The 27,674-nt window shown below is 41.3% G+C and overlaps 1 protein-coding gene across 2 annotated transcripts in view; it reads left to right on the top strand.

Moving 5' to 3' along the window:
• The window catches only part of LOC125244041 (NACHT, LRR and PYD domains-containing protein 3-like), a 58,791-nt gene extending 33,573 nt beyond the window's left edge, over nucleotides 1–25,218 (top strand). For both annotated transcript variants that reach the window (XM_048153973.1, XM_048153965.1), the window contains 3 exons: nucleotides 956–1,129; nucleotides 22,902–22,948; nucleotides 23,656–25,218. In XM_048153973.1, coding sequence (XP_048009930.1) covers nucleotides 956–1,129; nucleotides 22,902–22,948; nucleotides 23,656–24,179 — 745 coding nt within the window. In that variant the 3' untranslated portion in view covers nucleotides 24,180–25,218. The remainder of the gene's footprint in view (nucleotides 1–955; nucleotides 1,130–22,901; nucleotides 22,949–23,655) is intronic.
• The last annotated feature ends 2,456 nt before the right edge of the window (nucleotides 25,219–27,674 follow it).

Raw genomic sequence — 27,674 nt, 5'->3', positions numbered from 1 at the left:
TAACCACGCATAAACATTATTCCTTCAAAAACACAAACATGTACATACATGTTCCTCACATATTATTGTAGCCTAGTTTGTGCTGAATACAGTGTAATGACACTTTTGTCATTTATATGTTTATGAACAACTGAAAAAAGCACAAATGTCAGGGCATGTCAAAACTTCTCCAGGCCCCAAATCAGCCTCAGACTCCAGAGGGTTAAACTCAGCTCCTGGAGGGCCACTTTACTGCAGAGTTTAGCTCCAAAACACATGCCTAAGTCTACTAATGCTGAAGACTTTATTTAGCATGATCAGATGTGTTTAATTAGGGTGGAGATACACTCTGCAGGACAGTGGCCTTCCAGGAGCTGAGTTTGAATCCACTGCAGTAAATACTGCTGCACACAAACTCCTGTAAATGAGTTTGATCTGCTCATAACATGGAATAGAATATGCAGCATGTGCCAAATATTTTCCCAATTTTGTATAAAGAAATATTTATAAATCTTTCCAACAACGGGGAAGCATTAAGGTGTGTCACTAGTGTTTTATTGTCATTTGCTATCTGCAGTTTTCTGCTAAAATAAACAGTTTTGTTATTTTAAATTTAAAGTAAGTAATAGAGTTTATTAGCAAATTAGAATACATTGCAATAATGCATTTCAACTCTTTGCAAATAATATTTTATTTTAAAATATGCACATTCACTCTTATTTGTATGCCTAGTATCCTGAAAATGACTGCTAATGTTTCTTGTCTTTTCATATTTAATTACAAATGACACGAATTACATATATTATATATCTTAAATTCAAAACAACAAAAAATTTTAATTAGTCACTGAAATTGCTATTTTTTTTTACTATAGTTTTTTTTTACACAAAGAGGTGACTACAAATAAGTAATACCTAATGAATGGCTGAAATATGTATAAATTTAAGTCACGTAGACTGTTGGTGTGTTTCTGTAGATTGTCTGGCTGTATGGTGACAGAGAAAGGCTGTCATTATGTGTCTTCAGCTCTGAGTTTGAACCCTTCACACCTGAGAGAGCTGGTTCTAAGCTACAATCACCCAGGAGATTCAGGAATTAAGCTGCTTTCTGAAAAACTGGATGATCCAAACTGCACACTGGACAAACTCAAGTATGTGAAGCAGGAAGAGTTTTGCTTAAACAACTACAAAAACCACATTGCCATCTTATTACAAACCAGTTTAGCTTTATTGCTTTCATACATTTACATAAGTTAAATTGATCATTTACAGAGGTTTGGCTCTAGTTATACTGTTGAATGCTTCTTTCTGATTGGTTGATGAGATTTCTATGGTGTGTATTTTATTTTTTTATTTTATTTTTTTTTTTACAAGAAACCCACAGCTAAAGTAGTTCCAGTCATGTCTTGACCACATTACAGAACCATATCACTTTCGCCAAATGATTTCAGTTATTTCAGCCTTCACCTTACAGCTTAAAACAACAACAGAACAAAGTACACACAGACAAACACAAAAACACTGACCAAAAAAATAAATATTATTTAAATAAATAAATAAATAGTATTTACGTGATTGTCCCACAAATTGCATTTCATTACCTATGGAAAGTATGTTATTTTCACACAGGATCTGATCAGCTTCACACAATGGAGGCTTTTGTTCTTATTTGTTTTTGGCTTATTTGTTCTTAACACAGTGGTAACTTTCATCTTGGTTGTACACAGCACTGCTTTACATGGACTTTGTAGGTTTCATCTATTGATCACTGGTGCATGTATACATATCTAGGTATATGTTTGGAGTTTGTTTGTGTGTGTGTGTGTTTGTGTGTGTGTGTGTGTGTGTGTGTAATTATAATATAAATTAACTCGCATGTATCAAGTATCCAATGACATTTACATGAACAGTTTACATCATCTTTGAAGAAATACTCAGGTTAAATGTTACAAAAGAATGGAAAATATGTAAAACAAAAGAATGGAATGGAAAAATATGTAAAACAAAAGAATGGAAAACATTTTTTACTATAGTTACATTGAATAATTTAAGTGATATACAAATTTACACTGATATACAAACTGTAGATCAAACCATCATTAAACATTCCACTCAATAATTTGTGATGTGGTTACTCTTATCAGCTGGGCCTGTTTTGGATTCATATTGTTCAAACATGTGTTAATGAACAGTATGCTATGATCTCATGTGGTTGGCAATTTAGAATCTTCCTCCCATGACTTTTTGAATTGATTTACGAAAGTTGCGGCGGATTCTTTTGGCCCCTGTTTAGTGTTAGCGGCATATGATATATCCCTTTTTGAAATCACCCATCTTTATAGCATCCTTTGCAGCTCCTCGTAAAAAGTTTCTAAATGCTCTTCCTCCTCCCACAACAGTTTATTAAGATTATCTGCAGTCCCTTTTCCAGTCATTTTATAATTTTCTGTTTTCAGAGAGGGACATGCAACAATTATCTCTGTCTCTGTCACATCATCCCCCAAAGTTCTGAGGAGTATTACTCTACAATCTGGACCCATCAGTTGTGAATAACGGGAATACAGTGTAATGACACTTTTTCCATTAATATGTTTATGAACAACTGAAAAAAGCACAAATGTCAGGGCATGTCAAAACTTCTCCAGGGTCCCAAAAATCCTCAGACCCCTGAGGGTTAATGAAGAGAATGTTACTTAAATCATATTGTAGTTAAGTTTTTAAAGTGACTAGTTAAACAGTAAAAAAAAAAAAAAAAAAAACAAAATTGTGAATCAGTCAATCGTTCTGCAAAATCTAGATTTTATTTTTTTGCCATATCACCCAGCCCTAGTTGGTACATGATGTGCAATGGAAAAATCCCAAGACACAGAAAGTCAAAAAGTGAAGCCCAAGAAATAAGAAATGATTTAACAATGACTAAATTATAAAAAGTCAGATGTGTTGCACAAGATGGTGCACTCGTCAGTCAATTCACTTGAACACTGAACTGAGGAAACTGTTCAGACTCTTGACATGACTGCAGAGAACTGAGCTGTAGATATAAACATGTGAACCAAGCAGTTGACTTGAATGAGGCAAATTATTTTTAATGGTTTCTCGTGGTTTATTGTAAAAGCAATGATTAAGGTTAGTTTAGACATGTAAAACATCCAAGTTTTACATATTTATCATGTGTATTAGTAATATAATTAGTAATATAATTACAGGATTATGTAAACAAATTGGTGCTGTAATGATTTGCTGAGAAACAAGGAAGCAGGCAGAGAAGAGTATACAAGTGCAGCTTAAAATTTATTCCAGTAATCCATTAGGCAAACAAACACAAGTAACAGCGAACACCTGGGAAAAAACAAGGGGAAATGAACACAAGAATACATTCAACAACTGACAAAACCAAGTGAGACAAGCACAGGACCAAACAAGCTTAACAAGGTAATGAGGTAACAAGTGGGTGTGGTGTACATGGTAACCTACAAAGAAACAACAGCAGGAAAACAAGAGGTGAACATACAACAATGGAGACACAGGGGACCCAGGCAGGGATCATGACATAACCAAGGCTGGGTAGGTGGCCAGGGTGGAGCAGGTTGTACAGGGGGCCTTGCAGACAGGCTTGAAGACCCCCACTGCAGCGCAGATGGGCTTGAAGACCCCCACGGCAGAGCAGATGATCACCACAACAGTGCAGATGGGCTTGAGGACCCCCACGATGGAGCAGTCGACCACCACAGCCGATCAGGTAGAACTGAAACATAGAGCATAGCGAGGTTGACACACTGGCCTCAGGGGCTGTATCTGAACAGGCAGAGAGCTCAGGGAAGACCACCGTGGTCACATCAAGGAAGACAGGAAGTTCGTAGGTTACGAGGCTGGCTTCTGGGACTGGAGTAAGCTCATTGGCTGGAGCAGGCTCATGGGCTGGAGAGCAGTGTGTAGCCAAAACAGGCTAATGTCAAAACTCCTAAATTCCTCCTAAACTTCTTAAATTCCTATTCTTAGCATTAAATCATAAAGCAATTTTGCAGAATCAAAACGTAGAAGTGACTTGGTTTTCTGAATGAGCAGCAGAACAATCGAGCATGAATATAATGTATTTAATATATGAAACTACGAATACAAAGGTTATACAGCTAAATATACACAAATAATACACATATATAGAAAACGAAAGTAAAGTCAAGAAAACAGAGGTGATCAAAGGAATGGCAAATTACAAACAGTTAAAACCTTTGAGACCCAGCAAGGAAACTCAGTTTACACAGAGCTTAAAGTGCGTGGAAAGAAGTTGTTACTTGCTTAAGTTCAGGTGCTGTAGTTACTCGTCTGTCTGTAGGAGATTCAGCGCGCGTGGTTTGGCAATTGGTCCTTTTCCAGGAGGGCGTTCGCTGGTGGGATATTCAAACAAGGTTTTAACTTAAGAGTAAGATAACTGGAAAATAAAGAAGAGAGAGAGTCTGTCTCCTAGGTGATGGATGATGATGTAGGCTTGACAAAAGAAAACTTATGCGACCAAGAGACACGTGTCATTGTGTTTTAAGAACACGTGGAGAACTTCTACTCTGCGTTTGCAAGAACGCTATGGGGAACGATATACCCACGCCTCCATGCTTGAGGAGAGTGCATGCCAAAAATATGGCTGACAAACGTCAAGCAGTTTCGAAGGAAACACTTAGCAACTCACCCTCGGGTCACACCAGGCTGTCAGTGACAGCATTCCCTATGGCCAACAGCCCAAGCTGAGCCTACAGAAGGCCTTCCTCTATAGTGAGAGAAGGCCTAATAAAGGCCACTAGAGCATCTGAGACCAACTTTTCCACAGACAAAGTGGTCTCTTCTAGGGAATGAGGTCAGGGAACTGAAGGGAACCCCGACCAGTCACTAGAGGGGAACGAAGTCACCCCCAATGCCACCAGGGAGACCGACCTGGTCTATCATAAGACAAGCTTAGTCTTGGCCAATCCCTCTTTGAACACAGAATCTCAAAAACGAATCCTTCACAGAAGGGAGCGGGTAAAAGTGACTGCAAAAGGGCAGGAGCAACTCAAACCCATGCGTAGAGACGGGCATCCTGGAGAGCAGAACTCAGCTGAGTGCTATGAAACCTCGTATTGAGGGGAGTATAATCTGCTCATCCTAGGATCTGTACTAGGAGTGTACTCGGTAAAAGGAACCCTTTTACTCTTTAAAGCAAGAGGAGTACAACATACGCCATCACACACTAAGGAAGGCCCCAAAAGAAGGGCCTATAACCTCAGCAGACACGTGGCATCAGCTCGTGGCAGTGTTTTAAGCACCAGGAAGGACAAATAATCGAACCATAGGAAGGTTAAATTATCACCTGGGGCCCTGGCCAACCAGAAATGTACTCAATAATACACTTGTAACTCTCTCAGCGAGAGGAGTACACTATTACATACACCAGTATGTTCAAAGGTGGCCCAGAGGGCCTAATACCTGTAAAGCATATGGCGCTTGTCTACGTCTTTTCGTGGCCACGTAAACACGGGCATCCTGGAGAGCAGAACTCAGCTGAATGCTATAAACCCTCGTATTGAGGGGAGTATAATCCGCTCATCCTAGGATCTACTCAGTGCTTGATTATTTGCACTGAGGAGGCTGTGCGCTAGAATCCCTGATACAGGGGAGCACAAACCAGCCTAGGGCTGAACCTAAGGAGGAGGCCTCATGGAGGCCTACAAGCCACGATCAGCTTAGGGAGCTAAGCACTATTACACAAACAAGCCTAGCAGGGAAGTACAAAGCTCGACCTAACAGGTAGACCATACTGTGGGCATATAAAAATGGAGGCCAGAAAGGGCCTACTCATGCTAGTAGTACTATGTGGAGAAAGACTCAAATAAGCTAGAATACTTTGTCATGACAGTAGGGCATTCAATGGTGGCCTGCGAAAGCCACCTTGAACACCCATCTTGCTGGAAGCAAGAAACATGACTTCAGTATACAGCAAAATGAGACTGTGAAGTGCCCACATAACACAATCCAACAAGCAGTGTACTCGGTAAAAGGAACCCTTTTTACTCTTTAAAGCAAGAGGAGTACAACATACTCCATCACGCACTAAGGAAGGCCCCAAAGATAGGCCTATGACCTCCGCAGACACGTGGCGTTAGCTCGTGGCAGTGTTTCCAGCACCAGGAAGGACAACTAACCATACCATAAGGAGGTTAAATTATCACCTGGGGCCCTGGCCAACCAGAAAAGTACTCAGTAAAATACTTGTAACTCTCACCATGAGAGGAGTACACTATTACATACACCAGCATGTTCAAAAGGTGGCCCAGAGGGCCTAATACCTGTAAAACATATAGCGTTAATCTAGTGGCCACGTAGGGACTAGCATCCTGGAGTGCTATAAATAGTCCGCTCATCCTAGGATCTACTCAGCGCTTGACTATTTGCACTGAGGAGGCTGTGCGCTAGAAACCCTGATACAGGGGAGCACAAACCAGCCTAGGGCTGAACCTCAGGAGGATGCCTCATGGAGGCCTACCACCCATGATCAGCTTAGGGAGCTAAGCACTATTACAGAAACAACCCTAACAGGGAAGTACAAAGATCAACCTAACAGGTAGACCATACTGTGGGCACATAATCACGGAAGGACATTCAATGGTTGCCTGTGAGGGCCACCTTGAACACCTGTCTTGCTAAGAGCAGGACATATGACTCAAAGACAGTAGTTAAACTGTAAAGTGTCCACATGACAATCCACCCAGACTCAAGGAGGCTGATGTAGTTATAACCAAACCTCACTAAGGTTTACCATCAGAACTCACCCTGAGAGGTCAACCACTCAGAACAGTACTCGAAAAAGCACCTTTCTACTCTCAAGCGAGAGGAGTACATAACTGAACTCTGACATGCTACGCAGGAGGCCCATAGGGCCTACCTTAGTAAACATGTGGCATCAGCAGGTGGCAACCAAATCAGTACCAACCATCAGGCCATGCATTCAAGGATTTAGTTTCTAAAAAGGAATGCATATTACGCCACATACTCCAAGAGAGGCCTGCTTAAGGCCTACTCAACAGAGGTGGGGCGTGGCTGATGGTGGTTTTGGATTCACAAGCATCCTACCAGTATGTCAGTTAAAAAGAAGGCAATCTCAGCAACAAGTGGCATTCAGCCCGTTTGTCCATATAACACACACTGTGCCAACGTGTAAACTAAAAAGGAGGCATTAGGGCCTATCGTAGTAAACGTGGCTTCAGCCAGTCCAAGACCACATCAACCATCGGGCCATGCATTTAGTGGAAAACCTTGCACTACTTAGAGAGGGAACGCATATTACGCCGCCATACTCCACGAGAGGTCTGCTTAAGGCCTACTCAACAGAGGTGGGGCGTGGCCGATGGTGGTATGGGTTCTCGGATTCGCAGGCATCCTGCCAACAAGTCAGCTAAAAAAGGAGGCCCCACGGGGCCTACAATCTCAGCAACAAGTGGCGTTCAGCCTGTTTTCAGAATAAAACACAAACTGTGCCAGCATGAGAACTAGAAAGGAGGCCTGTTGGGGCCTACCATCCCAATGACACGTGGCTTTAGCTCGTGAAATAATGTAAACTATGTGAGCAAACTATGATCAGCTAACAGCACTTGTTAGAAGTACAATTGCTAACTAGAAGGAGGCTAATTAACCATAAGAGCATACACTCAAAGTTATATGCTATATAGCTGTTAACAAGATCACAAAAAGGGAGCTAATAGAAATCAGCTTTTCTCAAAAAGTGGTTCTATACTACCCTGAGTATGCAATCCAACAGGTGATGCACTCAGTAACACCAAAAACCTACAAATGGGGGAATATTAGGTCACCAATGTCTCCAATAGAAGCTACATGAAAAAGCCTGCCATTATGAGAAACAGGTGCTAACCTGTGGCAGCATAAGTAAGCTCATATATAATGTAGGGCAAATGTCTAGAACTTCAAAGCAAGCACAATGCTTTGATGTATGTGCTATTTTCAAAGAGGAAAATAATTTTCTCCCTACAGATTCTAATATCTGTACTGAGCCATAGAGGACGGATGCTAAACATTAGCAACTTCAACTCAAACTTGATAAAAGAAAACAAGTAGCTCAGATTTATATTTATATGTAAATAACACACCTAACCTAGCTCTAGCCTGGCCGCTAAGCTACGGGCCTTCTTACAGGGCCACAAGCCTAGTGAAGCCTGGGTTTCACTTCCACATCTCATGGATAAGAGAAAGAAAGTGAAGCTCACAAGCAAACAATGTCAGGCGGCCCATTAGGGCCGACCTAAACATACATATTAACTGAAGTGACGAGTGCTAACTCAAACTACTCTAGAAAACAGCAGATGAGAAGCTGCTCTAAACAGATGACTAAGAGGCGGCCATTTGTGGCCTGCACAACATATACTCTAGCCAGGCTGTCAACTTCAGTTTGCCAAAAAAAAAAACTAATTTTTTGACTATATGCTCAGAAAACGATACAGGAAAATAAGGTATTATTTTAAACACAAAATATAGACCCTCCTGCGGCTCACAGACCAAAGACTCCTAAAGCTCCCTTTTTTTTTACATGAAAGGAAGGAATTTAATATCAAACAGAAACAGCAGGCTGACATAATCACTATGGGCCCAGCCATCAGTCTGACCATAAGAAGCATCTGAGCATGATATATATTGTTATATATATATGTACATGCATATAAATATATTATATACACATATATATATATATATACACATATATATACACAGGAGGAGGAAGAAGAAGAGGAGAGGGTAGATAAAAACCGCCCTATATAGCTGGGAAATCGATATAAACGCAACAGTGTTTACAATCGATCACCATCTCACTCTCGCTCCATCCTCCTCCCGTCTGTCTGGGTTCAGATACAAATCTGAACGACTAGGGGTTTTTCCATGCCCTCCCGATCTCAAACGCAGAGATCAGAAAGGAATGGAAAGTCATGGAAGCTGCCGCATTAATGGACAGAGAGGAACCGCTCGTCGAGCCGCCCGCGTGCGGCCCCTTTCTTAACGCACTCTCCCGGCAGCTGCAGCCTGCCGAGAGGCGCATCCTAAAAACAAAGTAAGATATTTTAAAGAAAGTTTGCAACCAGGCCACTTTGGGCCACCTATGACTTCCATAGTATTTTTTTTCCTACTCTGAAAGTCAATGGTAGCCTAAAGCGGCTTCCTTACAAACTTTTTTCAGAATATCTTCTTTTGTGATCAGCAGTACAAAGACATTTATACTGTTGGTGTTTTGCACCACCTGAGGGTAAGTAAATGACAACATTTTCATTTTTGGGTGAACTATCCCTTTAAATGAAAAGTGAATGAGAGAGGCAAGTCATTCATCCTGTGAAACACTCTGGTTAAATGTGCTGAGTTATTCAGCAAAGGTGGGTGTATTTGTTCAGTAGATCCAACCCAGTGAAATACTTATTCACAGCCCACACTGGAATGCTGTTAGCTTGTGCTAAAGTTAGCCTTTACAGACAGAAGAAGCCACACGCTTCAAAATAGAGGAGAAATAGCCCGGGTGGTGAATTAATAATAACACTGGACACAGGATGAAGAATATAAATTCTTTTATTCCAGACTGCACTTGTAATAGTGCAGTGTTAATTATGCAAATATTTGGGAAATTACAGTAGAAAAGTTCAAGCAGGTAAACAGTTGTTGAAATCAATAAAGTTTGTTTCTCCATCCAAACGTTTGTCTCTTTTGTTCTTGGTCACAATAAGAAATTAATCTCAAAACTAGCCAACATAGACAACGGTAGTAGCCTCATTCTGGAAAACAAATACAAACATTAGTACAGCAGTTTCCTGAAGACCAAACAAGGCTGCTTAAGTTACATGAAAAATACATGAAAAATTAATTTAGAAATTACTTTTGAATATCACTCATACCTTTCAAAAGTTATTACACAATTTAACATTCAGTCAATCTAACATCAGTGAATAAACACTCCCTTACAACTCCCAAAACAGATTAAAATATAGCTGCAAGCAGCAATGGCGGGCCCAGGCCCGGTGGCACCGCCACCCCAGTGGCTTCAGGGCAACTGTGCACAGCGGGCAATAGGCAGTTAAAATGGTTAAACATCAAAGGACTATGTCAAATTTACTCTACATTTACATTGAGCCCCTCCTCCCTGCCCGTTTCTAAGGCTTTGCCCATGTCTACTGGCTAACAATCCTGATGTGTGTGTGGAGTTTCAAATAAGTTGAAGCATGCTAAGAGTCTCAAAAGCATCCAAAACGAACAATAAAGATTGATGCATTGCCAAGGCAACTGTGTTTGAGATATCACGATTCTTTTCAAAGGTCTACATCTGCCATGTTTTGACATTATTGTGATGAAGTTTGAAGCAAACCGGGTAAAAATAACAAGGTGATCTCAAAGCATTTTGAAAGTAACACACTTCCTGCTGCCAGTTGGTGGCGCTATAACTTTGACTCACAATAGTTACATCCATGTGATCGGTTTCCTACAATGAGCACAGAGCTGAAGTTTTATAAACATCAATCAATGTATGCAGAGGTTATAATACATTTCCTGTTTCCTTTTTCTCGCCATAAATTCACTGCCTCGCCACGACCAAACCGTTCAAGATATCAAAAATCCACTCACAATTTTGCATCCTCAATGTCTTGAATTCATTCTGACCGGGTTTGGTGGTGATCGGATTAATCGCCTAGGAGGAGTATATCAAATTCCAGAGTGTGCGTTTTTCAAACAACCCATAATAACTGACTTCCTGTTGAGCTGGCATATAACTTAGAGCATAAAGGTTGTATGTCCCGATGAGGTCTATATGTGTACAGAGTTTCATACTAATACATGAAAGTGTGTTTGATATATGGAAAAAGTTTTCAGACACCATTCAAGGGGGCGCTGTCAAGCCCCCCTGCCATGCCTGGGTCCCATCCTTTGCGGCGTCCTAATGGCCGCAGATTCCAATGTGTGTGCCAATTTTCAAGAGTTTTTGAGGGCATTTAAAACGGTTAAACATAAAAGGACTATGTCAAATTCACACTACATTTACGCAGGAGCTGATGCTCCTATGATCACAAACCACAACAGCCACATCCATGAAATCGTTTAACCTGTTAACCAGCACTGGCACGCCGACGCACCAAAGCTTCTTTGTTTAAATTAGCTCAAATTTACTGTTAGATTTAATATAATTACCTTGACAAACTATACATCATTAAAAAGATCTAAGACTCGAGCTTCAATTTTTTATCTTTATTTTACTCTCAACATCGTACAGTGACCGTTATTTGTTAATATGCGTCGGGAGTTATGAATATGAGAAACGGAGTTGTTACCTTTTCATTGAAATATGAGCGTCAGCTTCAGCCATTGAGAAAAAAAACTCTGTACGATCATCAAGAAAAAACTCCACAAAATAATGTCACGGGAAAGAAGACTGGATACAATTGCAAGTTAATATCTCTTTAATAGAGCTTCACGCCAGGTAAGTAGACCACAAAACACACAGCAGCAACACAGACAGCAGGAGAGGGGTAACACAGGGACTTCGATGGGCGATGAAGTGTCCGTGATGAATGATGGTCCTGAATGGTGAGTCCGTGTGTCCGTGTGAGTATCCGTGAATGAAATCCAGAACGAGTAATCCAACGAGACAGACAGGTAACAGGAAACAGCAACGAGAATCCAGTCCAGGAACAAGAAACACGAGAAACAACGGGACAACACCAGGACTACAACAAACGATCTGACAAACATGAGACGAAAGACAAGGCGTTAAATAGGCAGGTGTAATGATCCACAGCTGCCGCTGATCAGCAATCAGCGGCGACGCCCACACAGAACAATCAAGTGACACATCCCAAAACCTACACACAGACAACAGTATGAGACAGCGGATAAGTGAACCGTGACAGTACCCTCCCTCCTAGGAACGCCTCACGGCGTTCCCAGAACTCCTTACCTGTTGATTGTAATCATCAATAAGGGAGTGATCCAGAATGTCCCTAGCAGGAACCCAACTTCTCTCCTCCGGACCGTAACCTTCCCAGTCCACCAAGTACTGGAATCCGCGTCCCCTCCGCCTAGAGTCCAGAATACGATTAACCGAATAGGTAGGTTCCCCGTCTACGAGTCGCGGCGGAGGAGGAACCGGAGTAGGCGGATTAAAATGAGAACGGTAAACAGGTTTAATTTTGGACACACGAAAGGCGGGATGAATCCTCCTGTACGCCGGAGGCAATTTGAGGCGGACTGCCACTGGACTAATAATTTTAGTGACAGTAAACGGGCCAATGAATTTGGGAGCAAGCTTATTGGCAACGGAGCGGAGCGGAATGTTCTTAGTAGAAAGCCACACTTTTTGACCCACGACGTATACGGGAGGCTTCGACCGGTGGCGGTCGGTCTTAGCCTTGGTACGCGCCCTCACTTGCAGCAGAGTCTCGCGGGCTCTGTTCCAAGTGTGGCGGCACCTCTGGACGAAGGCGTGAGCGGAGGGGACCGCGACCTCGGACTCCAGACTGGGAAACACAGGTGGCTGGTAACCTAGACTACATTCAAATGGAGAAAGGCCCGTAGAAGACACTGGCAATGAATTGTGAGCGTACTCAATCATAGAGAGTTGTTGACTCCAGGAGGAAGGATTCTTGGACGCCAAACATCGCAACATTCGCTCTAAATCTTGGTTGGCCCTCTCAGTCTGACCATTGGTCTGGGGATGGAACCCAGAGGAAAGACTAGCCGTCGCCCCCAGTAACTTACAAAACTCCTGCCAGAATTTGGACACAAATTGGGGACCCCTGTCAGAAACCACATCCACCGGGAGGCCATGTAACCGGAAGATGTGATCAATGACCGCAACCGCTGTCTCCTTAGCAGAGGGTAATTTGGCTAAGGGTATAAAATGGGTCGCCTTCGAGAATCGGTCCACCACGGTCAAAACAACCGTATACCCTTGGGAGGGTGGGAGGGTGGGAGGGCGGTAACAAAATCTAGTGCGATATGGGACCAGGGTCTCGAAGGGACAGACAGAGGTTGGAGTAACCCATCTGGAGGTCGGTTGGAAGTCTTACCAGTGGCACAAACTGAACAAGCCAAAACAAAACTGCGAATATCACGAGCCATAGCTGGCCACCAGAATCGTTGCTTGACCAAAAATCTAGTTCGATTAACCCCTGGATGGCAAGCCACGTTGGAACAATGACCCCACTTGATAACGCAGGACCTTAGCCCCTCCGGCACAAACAAACGGTTCGGTGGGCATACGGGCGGAGGCGTTACCCCTTCTAAGGCCGCTAGGACCTTCGATTCGACCTCCCATGTAAGAGTGGAGACCACTAACGTCTCGGGAAGAATACACTCGGGAGTGGACGGGCGTTCGGAAGGGTCAAAAATACGAGAAAGAGAATCGGGCTTGATGTTTTGGAGCCCGGGCGGTACGATAGAGTAAAGTCAAAACGTCCGAAAAAAAGTGCCCACCGAGCATGCCTAGAGTTGAGCCTTTTAGCCGATCGTATATACTCTAAATTCTTGTGATCAGTCCAAACAATAAAGGGAACCCCCGATCCCTCTAACCAGTGACGCCATTCTTCCAACGCTAATTTGACTGCCAACAACTCTCTGTTACCAATGTCGTAATTGCGTTCGGCGGGAGATAAACGATGCGAAAAATACGCGCATGGATGCATCTTGTCGTCTGAGGGAGATCGCTGGGAAAGAACTGCACCTACCCCCACCTCTGACGCATCGACCTCCACCACGAACTGACGCGAAGGATCAGGGGCAATCAAAATGGGAGCCGAAACGAAGCGGCTCTTCAGTTTGGCAAATGCAGCGTGGGCTGCATCTGACCACCTGAAGGTCGTTCTGGGGGAGGTCAAGGCGGTCAGAGGCGCGGCTAGTTGGCTGAAATTGCGAATAAAACGCCGGTAAAAATTAGCGAAACCCAGAAACCGCTGTAGGGCCTTACGGGAATCTGGGTTTGGCCAATCCACCACAGCCTTAACCTTGTCAGGATCCATGCGAATTCCCTCAGACGAGACGATGTACCCTAGAAAAGAAACAGACTGTGCATGAAATTCGCATTTCTCCGCCTTGACAAAAAGCCCATTCTCTAGCAGCCGCTGAAGCACTCGTCTGACGTGTTGAACGTGCTCCTGGAGAGACGACGAAAAAATCAATATGTCGTCCAGGTAGACATATATGAACTGGTCAACCATGTCTCTCAACACGTCATTGACGAGTGCCTGGAAGACCGCAGGCGAGTTGGACAGCCCGAAGGGCATGACCAAGTATTCAAAGTGCCCTCTGGGGGTGTTAAAAGCGGTCTTCCACTCATCCCCCTTCCTGATGCGGACCAAATGATAAGCGTTCCTTAAGTCCAATTTAGTGAAAACGGACGCTCCTTGCAACCTCTCGAAGGCTGAAGACATCAACGGCAAAGGGTAGGTATTCTTTACCGTGATGTTGTTCAGCCCTCGGTAATCAATACAAGGTCGCAAAGATCCGTCCTTCTTCCCCACAAAAAAGAACCCCGCCCCCGCTGGAGATGAGGAAGGGCGGATGAACTTAGCCGCTAGAGAATCAGAAATATATTTCTCCATGGCCTCCCTCTCGGGAACAGACAGAGAGTAAAGTTTGCCTTTAGGCGGAGACTTACCGGGAACTAAATCTATCGCACAGTCATAGGGACGATGAGGAGGAAGAGAAGCAGCCCGGGACTTACTGAACACTTCCTTCAGATCGATGTACTCCATGGGCACGTTAGACAAATCCTCCGCCTCCTCCTGCAAAACAGAAACAGACACCGTGGGACAAGCAGACAAAAGACAAGACTTGTGACACTGGGTGCTCCACTCAGTGATGGTTCCTTGTTGCCAGTCGATGCGGGGATTGTGTTTAGTGAGCCAGGGATGTCCAAGAACAACAGGTGCATGAGGTGAGTCCATGAGCAGAAATTGGGACTTGTCAGTGTGATTACCAGATGTGACGAGGGTGATGAAGTCCGTAGTATGGGAAACACTGGGAAGAGACTGTCCATTGAGAGCGTTGACTGATATGGAGTGCGTCAGAGGTGATGTGGGTAAACCGTGTTGTCGTGCGAAAGAAATGTCCATGAAGTTGCCCTCCGCCCCAGAGTCCAGAAGTGCGTCGCAGGTGATGTTATGCGTTGCCCATCTCAGTCTTACCGGGAGGAGGGTGGCTGGCGAGGACTTCTCGGCGGAGATCCCGCCCGATAGTAGCCTCAAATTTACTATCGGGCTTGGTCTTTTACCGGGCAGGTCCTGATGATATGTCCTGACGCCCCGCAGTACAGACAGAGACCCTGGGACCTCCGCCTCTCTCTCTCCTCCCGGGAAAGCCGAGCTCTCCCCACCTGCATGGGCTCAGGATCGGAAACAGGACCGACCGTATCCACCACGGAGGAAAAACGACTGCCGCCTCCGCTGTGTTTCTCTCCAGATTCTTCTAAAAGCTCTAACCTCTTTAAACGAGAGTCCACACGTAGAGCGAGTTCAACCAGTCCATTGAAGGTCTTAGGTAGGTCCAGTGTGTAGATTTCACGGTGGATACGATCGGCCAGCCCATGCAGGAACACATCCCACTGCGCCTCCTCGTTCCACCGGCACTCCGCCGCGAGGGTGCGGAACTGAATGGTATAGTCGGCGACCGTGCGGTTGCCCTGTTTCAGGGCGGTGAGTTGACGGGCAGCCTCCTTCCCTGCCACCGCACGGTCGAACACCCTCCTCATCTCGGCGGAGAGTGCCGGGAACGAGGAGCAGCATTGATCTTGATTTTCCCACACCGCCGTTCCCCAGAGTGCCGCCTTTCCGGTCAGGAGGGTTAGAACAAACGCTACCTTAGATTCTTCCTTCTCGAAGGTGCGTGGCTGCAGAGCAAAGTGAAGAGAACACTTGATAAGAAACGCTCGACAAAAATCTGGCTCACCAGCATAGCTCTGTGGAACGGGAAGGCGGGGCTCAGGCAGGTCTCTCTGCTCCGGTGATGGTGGGGGAACAGGCGGCGGGGCTGGCGCAGTGGGAGCGCGAAGTTGTTGCAGCTGCTGGAAGAGCTCGGACACCTGTGTTACCAATGCCTGAACAGCGCGTCCGGTGGAAGAGATGCTCTCCTGCTGCTGATCCATGCGAGAAATACTGAGGTTAATGAACTCCGTGATAGCTGCTGAACTTGCTGCATCCATGGTTGGTCAGATCGTTCTGTCACGGAAAAGAAGACTGGATACAATTGCAAGTTAATATCTCTTTAATAGAGCTTCACGCCAGGTAAGTAGACCACAAAACACACAGCAGCAACACAGACAGCAGGAGAGGGGTAACACAGGGACTTCGATGGGCGATGAAATGTCCGTGATGAATGATGGTCCTGAATGGTGAGTCCGTGTGTCCGTGTGAGTATCCGTGAATGAAATCCAGAACGAGTAATCCAACGAGACAGACAGGTAACAGGAAACAGCGACGAGAATCCAGTCCAGGAACAAGAAACACGAGAAACAACGGGACAACACCAGGACTACAACAAACGATCTGACAAACATGAGACGAAAGACAAGGCGTTAAATAGGCAGGTGTAATGATCCACAGCTGCCGCTGATCAGCAATCAGCGGCGACGCCCACACAGAACAATCAAGTGACACATCCCAAAACCTACACACAGACAACAGTATGAGACAGCGGATAAGTGAACCGTGACAAATAACATCCCTCGGGGCTTTTAGCTTAAAAGCATGCACATTTGGAGAAATATTGATGGACTGTCATACGTTTATGTCAATTTTCTATACAGAGGAGTCATATTTATTCAGTTTTTACCCAAAACGCGCTGTTGTCATTATATGAGCGCTCTATACACTGACTACTGTGTGTTCAAACCATACCCAAAGCCGGAGGGCGCTCTGTGCACCTTTAGTTCACAAATTATACAGCATGAACAAGAGGCAGTCATGTGACATACACGGACCTAACAGAGGCTACCAGACATCGCTATAATCATTGATATAAACATACAGAACGTCACTTTTGAAAGTAATAAATACACGATTGTGACGATATGTTGTTTATCTGTGTTCTTCACGCCATGTCAGGTATTCATAATAGTAGATTATATTTATAATGCAATGCTAATCGAGATAGCTTTTCTCATTGTGCAGAATAGCCTAAAATGATATATTTTCTGTCTGATTTTTGATCCAAAGCCACATCACATCAAAGAAGGTTATTTAAAACAATCGACTAGCAAGTTTGGAGAAAAAACGTGGTTTTAATCTTATAAATTGTCATGTTTTGTTGGTGTGCTAAGCTAATATGCTAACGAGCCCAGAGATGCACCTGTTCTAATCTAAAGCTAATGCAAATAAATTATTTTTAATAGTAAAGCTCACTTTTTTTCTCTCTTTTTTTTCCAAGAAGGGCATTAGATACAGTTTGAAAGAAGGTGAAGTGAGAAGTTTGGTGAATGAAATGAGGGATTAAATCATCTTGAATAGAACATCAGTAATTATAATAGAGACAAAAGAAAAGAATAATAAGAGCCATAAGCTGGCTGGAGAGGTGTGAATGTGTTCAGGGGAGACTGAAACTGAATGGGGCACTTAGCACCACAAACACAATATCGACAATACCCTTGAATAGATGACAATAAACATCAGTTAACATTTTAAAGTCCTTTCTAAATAAAGTCTCACAAGGCCAACTTCACTTTCATTTTCATAAATATATTTCATAAAAATAAATTTCTAATAACTTTTCAAAATTTCAAAGCTATTTTAAACTATTTTCTTCTTTGTGACAACAATTAATTATGAGTTTACCATAAACTGCAAAGTGTCTGCTTTCAAATGATACCTTACTTATGCTTTTAGTGCAAAGGGTTCATGAACTGTATCTGTTTTAGTTTGGGTATGTCATTTTTTGGGATTTTCCAAAAGCGGGGGTGCTGGCTAACAGGTTAAATTGAGATGACTTTCATGTCATAGAATGTCATAAGTCAATTTCAAATGAGTGCAGAATATCATACTAATCTGCGATGTCTGTGTTTTTTGTCAGACAACCTTTATAAAAATTTTAGATCAAATTATATACTATTATTTGTGCAAACTCCACAGTGCTCTGAGAAATCTAATCCAGCCTTAAAGGATTAGTCCACTTTTAAATAAACTTTTGCTGATAATTTACTCATCCCCATGTCATCCAAGATGTCCATGTCTTTCTTTCTTCAATCGAATAGAAATTAAGTTTTTTGATAAAAACATTCCAGGATTTTTCTCCATATAATGGACTTCAATGGGCACCAAACGGTTCAAGGTCCAAATGACAGTTTCAGTGCAGCTTCAAAGGGCTTTAAACGATACCAGATGATACCGGACGATGAATAAGGGTCTTATCTAGCGAAATGATCGGTCATTTAAAAAACAAATAAAATTTTTACAATTTTATAAATACAAATGCTCGCCTTGCTCTGTTTTGCGATGCACATTTGTGACGTCACGTAATACACAATTATGTTGAAAAGGTAATTAAAAACGCGCGTTTTATTCCCGCCCATGTAGAGATTGAATATTCAAGCCGTTTATCCATTTTGGTTTTATTGTTTTTCCATTTGGTGGATTAGAACAAAGTGTGATTAAAACAAAAATAAAAATATGAAAAAACGACTCGAGATTTGTTTATTTATGCTCATGAGGAGGGTCGAATATGTGATAAAAGAATGCTTTCTTAGTTTTTCCATTTAGAAGACAAAAATGAAAAAACAAATTATCCGAAGGTACACGGGTCCGTGTACTTTTGCAACCATTGCTTTTTCGTTTTTTAATCATGTCAAGAAAAACAAAAAACGAGCGGTTGTTGTATTTTTAAATGCTATGGTGAATACCAAAATTTTAATTAAAACCGAATACGCGAATATGAAGGCAACACGCTTTCAACGTTCAGCGTTTTCCCCTTTATAGAAAACCGTTATAAACGCTTAACATAAAAATATTGTCCTTCCACTTGTTTACGTTGCTGTTGTCTTAGCTTTAGTTGCTGTTGATGACAAGAAAATGTGCGAGAAAATAGTTTCTCCCTGGTTGTTGTTTTAGTAGGATTAAGCCACATAAAGTGTATAATGTCCCAGCGATGCGGCTGTAACGTATTGCTTTCAATGAGAATTGAGAAATATTTCATGTCAAACCTCAACTGAGGCAAAGGGCATGGGAATTTTTCATGAAAATTACATATTGGGGTATAATTTTGTCATTATAACAAATATTGGTATATTTTCAATTTTAACAGCATAGCTATAAAGTGACTCCTAATCCCAAACAATTTTTCAATATAAAACAATATAAAACACCTAACAGAGCCAGACGAAAAAGTCACAGTAATTTAGATGTCGTTTTGGCCTTTATTCATATAAAACAGAGTAAAAAGAAAAATGATGGGATTGAGACCACAAGCGGGAACTCGATAATGTTAGAGCGCTAAACAAGGGGCTATAAGGTTTAGAAATTTAATGTTTTGGTTAAAATATAAATGTACAAATAATAATAATATTAATTTAACGAATGAAAATGAATCAGTCATTTAGGCTGGCTCTTGAAGTGAGTCATTCTATTGACGCCAGAGGAAAAGGCACTAGAGGTCGCTTTAGCGTCTGTGTATAACACAAAACGCTGTAAATTAAATTTTTACATATTAAAGCAGAACTAAGTAACTTTTTTACCTTCATAAATAGTTTTCTAAGTTCTTACGATGGTTAATTGACTTGTAGTGGTGTGTTTGAGGCATGCACTAACCCCCTCTGGCACGTCTACGCCATAAAACAGCACTTGCAAGTTGAGCTGCGCCGACCCAACACAATCTCGCCTCATGTTCACATTCACGCCAGAGTGACAAAATGCTTTACGGTAATTCAATATACACATAGCGACCTCACTTTATAAGACAATTTCAAAAATTACCCACCTCCATCAAGATTTCTTGTACCGTATTTGCAAAACTATTGCGCTGGTGAGCGTTGTAGTCGTTGTAGTCCAGAGCTGCGCTTGGAGTATTTACGACAGTGTGATTCACTGAAGGAACCTGTAGGGGGAGCTTCGCAAATCTTACTGAGTTCCGCTTTACATAACAAGTTGTATATCATTTATATTATTTTTTCACAAAATAATAATCTTGCATAAAGAAAATTAGCTTGTATCTGCTAATTCTATTCATCAGTGTTAAAATAAAAAACAAAGAAACCGTATTTTCCATATTTCATTTCTGGTTTAAAAAAGGAAAAACGAATGGACGGAAAAGTACGCGGACCATGGACTCCTCCGTTCACTGTTTTTTGATTTCATATTGAAATCAGAAAAATTATAAAAAAAATAAAATAAATTGGCTTGATTTTTCATTTTTTCGTTCTGGGATTGGAAACGAATAATCAGCTTGAACATTCAATCTCTACATGTGGGCAGGAATTAAACGTCTCTTTCCACTGATTGGTCAACCAGACCTCAAACATGTCATCATCAGTTGTTCATCGGTTCCACTCAACAGAATAAAAGTCCCTCGCTGCTACAGCTGTATGGATTCTTAATGCGTTTATTCTACATTCTCTTTCTCAAAGACTAGTGAATGGCTTGACACAAATCATACTGGTGCAGAGTCAGGGCTTAATTCTGTGTAGACATAAATTCATCTACACATGAAATATTAGTTTATCTCATAAATATTCATTTACTTAGCAGCTGCACAGTACTAACCCCTGCCTACAACTTTGCCTGTTTTATTTAACTGACCAACTATAAAAATCTAGCAAAGATTTTTATATGCTACACACGTTCGGCGCATGCACACAGGCACCGTCCGTGGACCGTGGTCATTGTACTGTTCTCTTCATATGTTTTGCTTTTCAAGCATGTAACATAAATAAACAGCAAGCTGAACTCTGTTCAAGAGCCAGGATATGAGCGTTTTGTTCTTTTTTAATAGTCCAATTTGTGGTTCACACAGGCAAACTCAACTGTAAAATTAAACTGTAAATTAAATAAAAAATATAGAAACTTATTACAATTAGGGCTGTAACAATTCCTCGATTAAATTCGAATACTCAAATTTAAAAAAATCCCCGATTAAAATTTTTCAAATTATTTAAATACTCAGTAAAACTACAAATATTGTCTTAAGTAGGCCTAAATAAAAGTCCTACGATCCGAGTTGTAATTTGTGTCCCTTTGCATTTCATGTGGTTAAAACGCAGCCCTCTTGGCCTCTGAACTTTGTGTATCTGTTTGAAATCCATGATCACCATCCTGTGTTGCTGGTTGTTCATACACAAAAATACAAATGAATGTTACAAATGAATAAAAGACTGTCTCATACACTGATAATTTATTATTAATGTTATTTTATGATATATATATTACACTTTTGCAGAACGTGCCATGTTTGTGTTCTCGCATTTACACGGCTTTGACCAGCGGATGTCGCTAGCGTGCCACGCCCTTCTGCTCCGCTGCTCTGCGCATGTGTAGAAGTTTCACATCATTATGATAAACTAAGTCATTATTACAAGATTTTTGCCCCCAAACATGATAAATATTAACATATTATAGTTTCTCATTATTATGAGATACTAAGACTTTCTAATTATGATAAAGATTGTCATTATTATGACTTACAGAATTAAATGTTTACTCAACTGTGGCAGAAATGGGCTTCCGTATGTCTTTGCACAGTAAGTCACAGGAGACTTCAGTATGATGGCAAAAAAACAAAGTTTAGAGCTTCTCCCCTTTAAACGCTATGGTCTATTAAAAAAGAGTGTCGGTTAAAAGGAATATGACTTAACCTGAAAAAACATTCAGTCAGAAGAATTGAGTGTGAGATGGGCTGTTGAATGAATGACATGTTTACATTTTACTGTCATTGTCACAGAAATCTGACTTTATACATGTGAAAGTTTGATTAACCCTGTACCTCGAGCATCTGATCTTAAATCAGTGTTTAAAGGTGGTATAGAGGATGTTTTCGTCGACTGAGTTTTTGAAATGAGCGTTTGAAATGATACACATTTTACGACTAGCTAAAACATTCTGACTGTGCTCAACATACAGTGATAGTTTTCTGCTCCTGAAGCAGATTTATACCTCTAACGTTACCTTTATACCTCTGACTGGACGCATTTGAGCGCGATCAGTCATAAGTATCAATTTACATTCATAATCAGCCTTACAATCGTTAAGCCGCGCACACACTTAGTGGATTCATTATGTCGGACTCACCCCATAATCTGCAGTTGTTACTCCTGTCTCCTGACAAAAACATTGCATGCGGCGCATGAAAGTTACTAGAGCGCGCATCTGCGCGTCTCTCACAAGGAACGTCATGGCAGTGATTGACAAGCCAGAGGGCCAATCCGCGCACGTCTCTCACAATGGCAGTGATTGACAAGCCAGAGGGCCAATTGTTTACGCGATGATTGTGTAAGCGATTGGCTGATGTTTTTTAAGGCCCTACCTCGTGCACAGATGATGTATATTAATAATATTCCTTTCAGTGCACCTAATAAATAGTCTTTTATCACTTAGTAAAGACAGTTTCAAGTAATATTGCAAAAATTTATAAAACAAAACATCCTCTTTACCACCTTTAACTGTGCTGTGCTGTGCTGTTAACAGACATCAAAAGTGGAAAAAGCTGGTAAAAACTCACATGTACACACAAACTGACAACCAATCACTCCTTTCAGATGTCATTAGAAACTGTAATCAATAATTAGATTAATCGTCTACAGTCACTGCACTGCTGTGTATCTGTGGATCAAGATGTGCCCAAAAAGATGGAAATATCTGAAATCATTGTAAGAAGAGAGAATGTACAGTTTGTACAGTATAAAAACCATTACGTCTATGATTGATTGTGTCTGTGTATGTTTTCCAGTGTGGATCATGGAGGAGAGATCAGGATTACACCAGGACCACGAAGATGTATGTACACAAACACTCACTCACACACACACACACACAAACAGGCGCACCTATCTTAGTGGGGTCTCTCCATAGGCGTAATGGTTTTTATACTGTACAAACCGTACTTCCTATCCCCCTACCCTACCCCTATCCCTAAACCTAACCATCACAGGAAACATTCTGCATTTTTACATTTTCAAAAAAACATCTTTTAGTATGTTTATTAATCCATTTCCCTCGTGGGGACCGCTGGCTGGACCCCACAATGTAGGTGATATCAGGTTATTACATTGTGGGGCCATTTGGTCCACACAATGTAATATAAACAAGAACACACACACACACACACACACACACACACACACACACACACACACACACACACACACACACACACACTCACTCATTATAGAAAGATCTTTATAATCCTATCTTATCTATTTGGTGGTAACCATGGTGATTTCAGTCAGAACCTCATTTAGCACAAACTCTGTTACAGAAGGACATTTCTTAAATGTATTATTATTATTGGTTGCTTGGCAACAGACCTGAGAGTTGAGTATCGAACTCAAGATTTCCTAATAACTACAGATGAGATTCTGAAAGATTAGATTTGCTTCTGTAATACAAATTTGTGAAAAATCCTAAATTAAATGGTCAGATTTGAACTGAAGATAGAAAGTTTCTGTAATAAATGATACACTCATGTGTTTTATCTCCATCAGATTCCCATAAGTTCACTCTGGATCTGAACACAGTGAATAAATGCCTCCGTCTGTCTGAGGAGAACACAGTGATTACTGGAACTTACACAGTCCAGCCGTATCCTGATCATCCAGACAGATTTGATGTTCCTCAGGTGGTGTGTGGAGAGAGTTTGTGTGATCGACGCTGTTACTGGGAGATTGAGTGGAGTGGAGGTGGTGTGTCTATATCAGTGTCATATAAGAGCATCAGCAGGAAGGGAGAGTTTAATGAGTGTGAGTTTGGATATAATGATCAGTCCTGGAGTTTGATCTGCTCTTCCTTCAGTTACTCATTCATACACAATAACATACAGACTAAACTCCCAGTAAAGCCCATCAGCAGGAGAATAGGAGTGTATGTGGATCACAGAGCAGGAACTCTGTCCTTCTACAGCGTCTCTGGAGACACAATGAGCCTCATCCACACAGTTCAGACCACATTCACTCAACCACTCTATCCTGGGTTTACTGTTTGGTCTGGATCATCAGTGAAACTGTGTTGATGAATCAGACTGTAGAGAGATTCTACCCATAATGCTTCGAGCTGATGATAAATCAGTGACTGTCAGACTTGACAAGATGATCCAAGATAAGAGTCTCAACACATAAAGACGATGAACACTTTTATTATTATTTTCAACACGTCTCAAAAGCAACATTTGTCTTGCACCACAAACACTTTTGCCATAGTATTGTGTTTTTGGATTTATCATAAACACAGTTATTCAAACCTAAAGCTCTTCTTTCATGAGCTCCTGTGATCATTTGGGGTGTCACACATACGGGCCGCAGGATGATTTGAACTATAATAATAATAAAATATAGAGATGCACTAGTCCACTGGTTATAAATCCAAACGTTTTTAGTTTTATTTTTGCTCAATCTTTACTCCGGGCTGGCAAACAAGATGCTGTAATAATTTCCTAAAATGTAATTTGTGTGGAAATATTTACCATGTCTGTAAACAGGAAGTTAAAACAGGCGAACGGACACAAAGAGGAGAACAGACGCGCCACAAAGAAAATACTGTACATACACAAGCTCTTGTCATCAAGTTTTGATGGCTTTTCCTCTTATCTCTGTATAAAGTATTTATAAGTATCTATTTATCGATGCAGTGCTGCTTTGTGTACAGTGGTAACCATGGAAACGCTGTATCACTGCTGTCCCATGAGCACCACCTACTGTCAGAGAGTGAATCTGTATCTTCATTCAGTCCGTCTGCTGATTGTGTTTTGTGCAGGTGTCTTATGAAGCATAATTTCACAAAGCTAAAGGCAGACCATGCTGTTTCTGCTGTTAATCTTGAAATTATAAAATAATTTAAATTAAAAACAACTGCTCATGTGCATAACATCTTTGTTGGGATTGTGATAAAAATGCACCACCTCTAATATAAAAAGCTACACATATTTTTTGAACAATTAAACAATAAATACATTTGCTTAAAAAAAAATTGGAATTGGCCACGAAAAATCAAAATAGGTGCATCACTGTGTAGTGAACAGCACATTCTAGGCCGGGCCCCTCTCTGTCGTAACAGCGGACAAAGGTTTGCTAAATTTTGATTGGATCTTGGTGGCCTAACACAAACAAACTGTCCAACGCCATCAGATAAAGATGTAAGGACAACATCCAGACACCTCTTAGAGGGCAAGAAGAAGACCTCTTGTACCAAGCTGGGAAAGGACAAGACTTCTCATTGGTCCACAGGCAGTTACTGCCCTTCACCCATCTAGACACTACTTCCTAAGGTTGGCCAGAGACTGCCATAAAAATTCCTCGGGACCTTAGCAGCAATGGGTGAAACAAAGAGAGATCACAAAGATACATCCGAATCCATTCAAAACTATGTTTGCAAACCTTAGAACTGATGCAAAATACACAGCCATTTGATACTTATTCACAGAAATAAGTATTCTCAGTGACAGCTATTTGTAGTGCAACCTCTGATACAAATTCAGCTGTTAATGTACACTTGAATGACAGTTCAATCTTTTTCCATCATGTTTAGTCTCTATTTGTTTAGAATATTGACAAAGGTATTCTGGTGGTGGTTTGGAAAGTGAGAAATGCATTGGTAAACTTTAAAGACACTGTAAAGACTTCCAACTTTGTGCTTTATGCAAATGAATTCCACAGGGGAGAGAAGGGTGGGTCACACTCTGTGTGTCCCCTCTGATGCCAGCGGCCATTCACAGCACTCGAATGGAGAAGCGCCAAATTACAATCTCCTCCTCATCGGAAAGGGATAAATGTACCCTTTCAACAGACACTCCTTGTTCTGGGTCCCAACTCTGTAAGGAGTGAGACATTAACAGATATTGTTCTGAGTCCCGGCTTGCGAAGCTGAGACACAACAGATACGCCGTTCTGAGTCTGTCCTGCATGAGGATAGACACAACAGATACACCGTTCTGAGTCTGCCCGTCAAAGGGGAAAGACAGAGCAGATCAACACAGTTTGAGCCTCTGGTCCATCCAGAGAGACAACAACAGATCCCATGATCTGAGTCTACAGCTTGTGAGGCAGCAACAGAGACGACTACGTTCTAAGCCTCCAGCTTGTGAGGAAAGAGACATCAACAAACACTACATTCAGAGTTTCCGTCCAGTGAGACAGTGACGACATCTGCAACAAGGTTAAGCTCAGGAGAGCAAACCTTCACTCCAAGGTACCTTCGTCTGCGTGTTCCAGATTTTAGGACCCTTTGGTGCTTTAGGAGATCAGCATCTCACAGAGCTTCGTGTTCAAGACTGTTGAGACAGATTCTGGCTCCTCTCCCCACTGCATTGCCACCCACAAACCAGTAAGACGTCACCGTCTTGGACTCAACCAAGTGGAACGTAAATTCACTTAACCAAACCTCTTTCCAGAGACCTTGGCATGTTGTATATTATCAGTATATAATTTCCTATTCCCATTAGATGTAATATAGCTGTTTAGTTAATAACAAATAATCCTTGTTTATTTGTTTGGTGCATAATAAGGTTCTCCACCTTATTATTTTCAGAGAAACAGTTTATCTTTCCATAAGATAACATAACTCTTCCATAGCCACACCCAACTTAATCACTTGTATTCTATGTATCTTATGCACTTTATTCCTTTATCATTCATGGTATTCATTTAGTAGTTGTATTAGTTATTCTTGTTTATCTTTTTGTTAATAAAATTTATTTTATTACACTTGTGTCTTCCTTGTGCTGATAATACAGAAAAGGTTCTACAAGTTAGCAATTTCACCAATCTTTCAGATAAATCAGCTGACCACTTTACATTAATTCTAAATGAATGAAAGCCCCTGTTGGGAGTGTTCTCATACCACCAAGGTAAAAGACCTTAAATAGTGCCCTGAACTAGGGAAAGGGGGGGAAGTGGTCATCTGATGTACTCATAACCACACCTTAAGAGATGATGGATCCAAAATCACAATGTCAGCGGTGACATGAGTACCAATCCCTATTTTACTTCGCGTCCTTGGATGGACAAAGTAAAAATCACTACAACTGATAGAAAATATTAAATAAAGCATATAAAAATGTCATATTTTTTTGCTGTAAAAATAAATTAAGTTTTAATGAGCAGTGTAATAGTTTTCTTGAGATTCCTTTAAATATCTGAATTTATAGAAGAAAAACAGCATATAAATGATTTCAAAAGCCTTTTATTTTGAAACTCATCATCAGACAGTCCTGACTCTGTGTGATTGACACTCTGAGGTGATGTACTATCATTCTGAACTGAAACTAGTCTGTGGAAACAGATTCCTTTAAAAATACATCTGAATTTATAGAAAAAAAAAGCATATAAATGATTTTAGAAGGCTTTTATTTTGAAAGTCGTCTGTTAATCATTTGTCATTGTGTGAGTGAAATGTGTTGTTTGGCTTCATTAATGTGGGTAAAAATACTGTAAAAGAGTTTTATCCTTTAAATCTGTTTATTCTTTCATAAAGTTTCACATTTCTTCACATTTTTAAGGTGTAATTTCAACAA

This window comes from Megalobrama amblycephala, linkage group LG1 (genome assembly GCF_018812025.1).
Source record: "Megalobrama amblycephala isolate DHTTF-2021 linkage group LG1, ASM1881202v1, whole genome shotgun sequence".
Classification (NCBI taxonomy): domain Eukaryota; kingdom Metazoa; phylum Chordata; class Actinopteri; order Cypriniformes; family Xenocyprididae; genus Megalobrama; species Megalobrama amblycephala.
Note: the sequence above shows the minus strand (reverse complement) of the source record. Positions and strands in the feature narration are given on the sequence as shown.